This window comes from Ursus maritimus, unplaced genomic scaffold (assembly GCF_017311325.1).
Source record: "Ursus maritimus isolate PB19 unplaced genomic scaffold, ASM1731132v1 scaffold_31, whole genome shotgun sequence".
NCBI lineage: Eukaryota > Metazoa > Chordata > Mammalia > Carnivora > Ursidae > Ursus > Ursus maritimus.
This window is the reverse complement of record NW_024425675.1, coordinates 18,186,799-18,192,798: the sequence shown is the minus strand read 5'-3', so window position 1 is coordinate 18,192,798 and position 6,000 is coordinate 18,186,799. Positions and strand designations below refer to the sequence as shown.

The 6,000-nt window shown below is 49.6% G+C and overlaps 1 protein-coding gene across 4 annotated transcripts in view; it reads right to left on the bottom strand.

Moving 5' to 3' along the window:
* Nucleotides 1–237: 237 nt before the first annotated feature.
* The window catches only part of RSU1 (Ras suppressor protein 1), a 185,563-nt gene continuing 179,800 nt past the window's right edge, over nucleotides 238–6,000 (bottom strand). For all 4 annotated transcript variants that reach the window (XM_040645367.1, XM_040645365.1, XM_040645366.1 and 1 more), the window contains one exon: nucleotides 238–843. In XM_040645367.1, coding sequence (XP_040501301.1) covers nucleotides 758–843 — 86 coding nt within the window. In that variant the 3' untranslated portion in view covers nucleotides 238–757. The remainder of the gene's footprint in view (nucleotides 844–6,000) is intronic.

The following is a 6,000-nucleotide window of genomic DNA, read 5'->3' as shown; positions in this document are numbered from 1 at the left end:
TCCAAAATCCTTTGGCAGAGTCTCCCAGAGATTTGTTTTTCTGCTCCTTCCTAATTTAGCAACAGTCTTCAAAGGGGGGAAAAAAAAACAACCTGACAAATCAATGCGGGAAGAAACCAACTCTGATTTAATTTTGCATTTCTTTCCTGGAACGTGTCAGAGTTTACCATCTACAACCCATACGATTCGGATGGGATCACTTGGGGGGAAAATAAATAAACAAAGATGTGCATACCCTAAGATCAGACCGTGCTTTATTCAAGCAGCAACATGTGATACAAATTCAAGATTTTTATTAAAAATTATTTGTCACTTAACATAATATCTCGATGGTTACGGAAAGCTTTTAACAAAGCAAAATAATGAGTTATATGAATAAACAGAAGAGTGAACGGTGCTAACTGTGACATTTTAATGATCACGTGGTTTTAATTATTCTTTTGATAATATGCAACTTTGTGAACATCTATTCAAGGGACTGAACTCTGTGCCTACTATGGAATTTGCAGTTGAATTAGAGCTTTGTTTCCTGTCTTTGGCATTTTTAAGCAAACAAATGGAAATGGTTCTAAGAATTTATAAAAATCTACCACCTACCAAAAGCATTTAAAAGGTAAAGTGATAAGTGCTAGAAAGAGAAAAAAAACAACACACGCTCATGGTATTTATTTGTGGGATACAGTAACAGAACAGAAGTCAGAATGAGAGAAGCAACCAGAAGTTCAGCCCATGCCAACCCTTTATTTGTTCTTGGCTGTCAGGGGTTTCCGGCTGATCTTTTTCGATTTGTCATTATTTTTCTTCGGCGGTTCTGGGTTTGCTTGCATGTGTCTGCCGTAGAGGCTGCAAAGAGAGAGGGAGAAACGGTGAGATCCACCTTGCTAACACAGGACCAGCTTTCATTGGGAGGGCTTTAAAGAAGAGATTCATCTCCAGGAATGTTCAGGAAGCCAAAGAAAACTAAAAGATCACTTCTGCTTGGTCCGGGTCAGACATTTTATTTAAGACTGTAAAATTCTCTTACACACACACGTGCACACACAGAACACACTATGAGGTCAGTTCTGGATAAGGGTCCTGGAATTTCACACTCACTGGGCCGTGTGTGAAAACCCCAAAGGAAGAGGGACCTGGGGATTGTGTGAACCGGTGATGCTCAGCCCAGCTGTTCCAGAATGAAGCTTGAAGGGCTGTGCGTGTTGAAGCCGACAATGACAAAAACTGGGTCGAACTGAAGAGACAGAGTGTCCACTTAGTGAAAAGTGAACATCACGCCTGGCCGGCAAAGCCCGGGGGCTGGATAATGTGACAGAGAGCAATGGTGTCCAAGCCTGCTTGGGCTGCTCACCCGTGATTGATAGCGCTGGGATGGCGGCCACACATCAATGCCATGTTAATAAGTACCGTTGATTAAATGTTGACAAAGTACCCTACAATTATAGTGGAAGGCATCCGGCGCAGAGCGAAGCTCGCTTGTGGCTGAGAGGATGGAACCCAACAGCAGATACTAATTAATCGATAATTTATGAGTAATTCTGATTAAACAAAATTAAAAGCCAACCCTCAAATAAATACAGCTCAACTTTAACTTCCCTTATGGATATAACTGTGTCCCAGAGCGAGCCCGGTGTGCGTCTCCGTTCCTCCACAGCAAAGGCAATGCGTGATCTGCTTGCAGCAACTGCCCTGTGTCACCTGGATGGGGGAGGAGCCCGAGACTGACCTCCCGGTGCAAGGTGTCCCTTGTTCTAAAGTCCACTCAAGGAGTCGATACTCTCTTGACGCTTGCACCTTGCCGGGCAAACTGGTGGCACAGGCTGATGCTCTTGAGGTCACGGACACTGTGGTCGACTGGCCGATGGATGGACCTCGCACACAGAGTTGGCCAATTGATAGAGTAATTAGGGGTAAGTTGATAGGTGATAGTGTGGTCTTCTCCAGAGGCTTCCAAGTGTCTCCCTGGAAGGGCCACGAGCAGGTTCCACCAGCAGTGGCCATGAAGCTAGGTCTCTGCTCGCAAGGAACTCAGAATGCAGAGGCCGGAGCCGGCAGCACTGACCTACGAGCTGGAGGATGCACGTCCAGCCAGGGGATGGGAACGTCTCCAGGTAAAAGGGGGACCGTCTCCCAGGTTAAGGAGGGACCATGTGTCTCTTTGACAGGTAACATTACAGCCTGCAAGTTAGCTTTCAACTTCTGTAAAAATGAGCTTACAAGACTTTGCTCAGTCTCATGGAGAGGCCCAGTCGTGCCCAGCCTGCCAGTCAGTGAGCCGCCCTGTGTCCCCATAGGAGAAACACCTCTGACTATCACCTTACACCACAACCAGAGCTCTGCAGAGGTGATTCAGGAACTTGCCATGGCAAGACCGTCCTGTTATCTGGGGACCCCTCTCCCTCACCCCTGCAGCATCTCTCCTGGAGGCATCAAATGGGTTAAAGAAGGAGCCGAAGTAGACACCTCCCTTATTCCTCAGCTTTAGCAACACATACCCTGAAACATCCTTTTTCCTCTAGCGGGCCCGGCCCCTCCCCGCCTCCTATGACACAGCTTCCTTCATGTGAGCTCACAAAGCAGGGTGGCATCCCCAGGGGCCGTTGTGCTCCAAGTCCTCTCCAAAGTCCTACAGTGTGTGCATTCCTAGCTTCCATCTGGCCTCATCTACCTCTCCTCGATTTCCCAAACCCTTACTTCTGGAAGGGGTAAAAACATCCCTGTTCTTACTCACAGACAGCATTCAACGTTAAGGGTTACAAAAGTCTGCAGAAGTACAGCTCCGTAGCGCATGAGCTGGGAAATCTGGCAAGAGCAACACAAAGGAGACGTCAGAGGAGGGAAGAGAAGATCTGACAAGGGCCTACGTGTCACATCCTGAAGCAGTATGAGCCGAGGTGGGCACAGAGGGCTTCCTGGAAGAAGTGGGGGTTTCGGTGGACCTGACCGTGGTAAACCAGCAAGGTCATCTCAGAGGGGAGTACAAAAGCTGTTTAGAACTCAGCAAGGCTCCTTTTGTTATGGAGGAACTAGAATGTTCCAATGTTCCAATGTCTGCCTTCTGTAGGGTCAGACCCCACTGTGCCTGGACCTCCTGGGGTCACACAGCAAGTCACTACATGGGGCCAGATCAGACAGCGCATTCGTGAGCTTGACATTGAAATCCTCCTTCTGCGACTTACTAGCTGTGGACTCTGGGCAAAGGGCTGGCATCCCCCCACATCCCTCGCTTGCTGTGCCTCAGCTTCTCCATCTGTAAAAAAATGATGCTGTATTCTGAGTATGGCAGCTTCAGTGGTTAAAATGAGCCCAGTATACCCGGTACGTCTCCTGGAAGTGGTCAGTGGGTGCTTGCTGAATAACACGATGACATGGGGTTGTAGTTGGAGGGATTTAATAAAGATAATTCTATGATTACTTCTTTAGGGCTTTTTCCTTTGAAAAAAAAATAACATGGTATTTTCAATCAATGCCAAATCTCCAAGCATCTCTGGGAGAAAGGTTTTAATCCTCTTTGAAGAAAGCAACTAAGGCAGAGCTCAGTGCATGCCCCTACTTCCTCGCTGAGTCACTGGCAACACGGGGATGCTGTGGGGCCCTCCGCCCGGTCCCTGACTCCTCCCGCTGCGTGGGCAGACGACAGTGGCGCTTTACCGGTGGCCGTGTGCACATGCAGACACCACTGGGACAGAGCAGGAATGACAAGCATCTTAGGGTCCGAAGTCTGGGGTTCCATTCTGGGCTCTACCAGGGATTAGCCATGAGGTTTCCATTTGGTAAGTCAGTGTGGTAGGCAGAATAATTCCCCCTCCCCTTGCAAAATACTGACATTCTGACCCCTGAAGCCTGTGAACACATTATATCATAAAGGGATTCTGTGGAGGTGATTAAGGATCGTGGGCTGGGAAGACAAGCTGCATTTTCCGGGTGGGCTCAGTGCAATCACAAGGGTCTTAATAAGAGGGAGGAAGGTCAGAGTCAGAGGGATTTGAACATGTTACACTGCTGGCTTTGAAGATGGAGGAGAGGGGCTCCCAGCAAGAAACGCAGGCAGCCTCCAGAAACTAGAAAGGCAAGGAAAGGGGTTCTCCCCTGGAGCCCCCAGCAGGATGTAACCCTGCGGACACCCTGATTTCAGACTTCTGACCTCCAGAGCTGTACGAGGGTCCGTGTGTTTTGTTTTCAGGCACCGAGTTCATGGTACTTTGTTATAACAACAGGGAACTTATGCAGCAAATGGACCTTTCCGGGCCTGATGGGGCAGCCTAGAAGTGAGGCGTCTGCTTATCTTCCGCAGAAGAAAAACGGGAGACTTTCTGGGGGCAGCAGGTCATTGAAAAGAAGGAAAAGTTAAACTAAGTTTCAAAAAGGACAAAGTATGCCCCAAAGTGTTTCCCCAAAGGAAAAATGGGTGCTGTTTCTACCAGAAGAAGAGGGAACAGGGGAGCAAGGTGTCTCCTCTCTACTCTAGTTGGACTGGATGGTCCCCACCCCCCTCTATTCTCCGATGCTAATTCTCTGATGCTAACACCCTAGCCCGTGTTTTGAATGTACCCAGGATTTCACTTCTAGAGCCAATTGAATGAGGCACGGAGAGGCCAATGCCATTGAAAGAAGTTTCCCAAAAGGAGGGGGCATGCCACGCCACCCAAGGCCACATGGGGAAGTGCCAGGGTTGGTGAGGAGGCACAGGGAACAAAGCAGGGAGCAGGACCCTGGTCCTTTATGGTGGTTTCGTGGGAAGGAATGGGTGGGTTTGTGCGAATTTAGGGATGGGCAGTTTGAATAATTTCTAGGCGCTCAAGGGTGGTCTCCAGTTGTATGGGATCTGGCCCTGGGGTGATTTAGGGCAGGGGAAATACTGGCTTGGTGTGTGTGAGTTCCCTGAAGCCTCAAGGTGGTCGAGGTGTTAGCTTTGGACTGGTTGGTTTATGTATCAAAAACAACCTGGCAGGGGCGCCTGGGTGGCACAGCGGTTAAGCGTCTGCCTTCGGCTCAGGGCGTGATCCCGGCGTTATGGGATCGAGCCCCACATCAGGCTCCTCTGCTATGAGCCTGCTTCTTCCTCTCCCACTCCCCTTGCTTGTGTTCCCTCTCTAGCTGGCTGTCTCTATCTCTGTCGAATAAATAAATAAAATCTTAAAAAAATAAAAAAAACAACCTGGCAATTAAGTTGGTTGCTATCTCTAGGAATTAAGCTAGCCCTGCATAGGGCAGTCTCTCCCCAGCCAGCAAGACCTCCAAGATGTCAAAACAGCATAAAAGACAGAAAATAAGAAACATGACTAACGAATACAGTCACCGCCTTCAGGATGCCCTCTGTTCTCCTGACCCCATATCCACCCCCCCACTCCCCACATGACATACTTGCCCCTCGGCCTTAGTGAAGACAGCTTCTCTGACTCTACCTGCTCCTTCCACCTCCTCCATCTGAGAAAATCCCAATCATCCCTTGGACCCCGGCACAAGGCACTTTCCAGACCAGCGTGTCTCCTTAGCACTCTGCTCAGGCAGCACCTGTCCTGCCCTCCTGGAGCCCACGGCACCCTGCCCTGGGGATCCCCAGACAATAGTCCTGGGGCTTCACTCCTGTCTGCTTTCCCACACCCTGCTCGCCCTCAATGACATGTGACTTTGGGCAAGTGGCTCATTTGCCACCCTTGAAGCCCGTATCTGCAACCTGAGGACGAACACTGCTAGCTACCTCGTAGGGCTTCGGTGAAGATAAATGGGACACGGGAAAGGTCTTGTCTGCACAGGGACACAGCAGACATTCCAGAATGGCAGTGGACACCTCTGACCTCTCGCACAGGTCCAAGACTCAGGCTAAGCTGGCTAGTTCCTTCCACCTGACATGTTGCCTTCGAGCACATACCAGAGCCAGGAATGCAATCTTGCCATCATGACCTTCAAAGGGAGGAGGCTTCCGGTCGGCACTGAAATCGGGCCCTGCCAGCTTGACAGTGGTGACTAAGGGAGCCCCGCTCAAGGTCACCGACAGGGCAG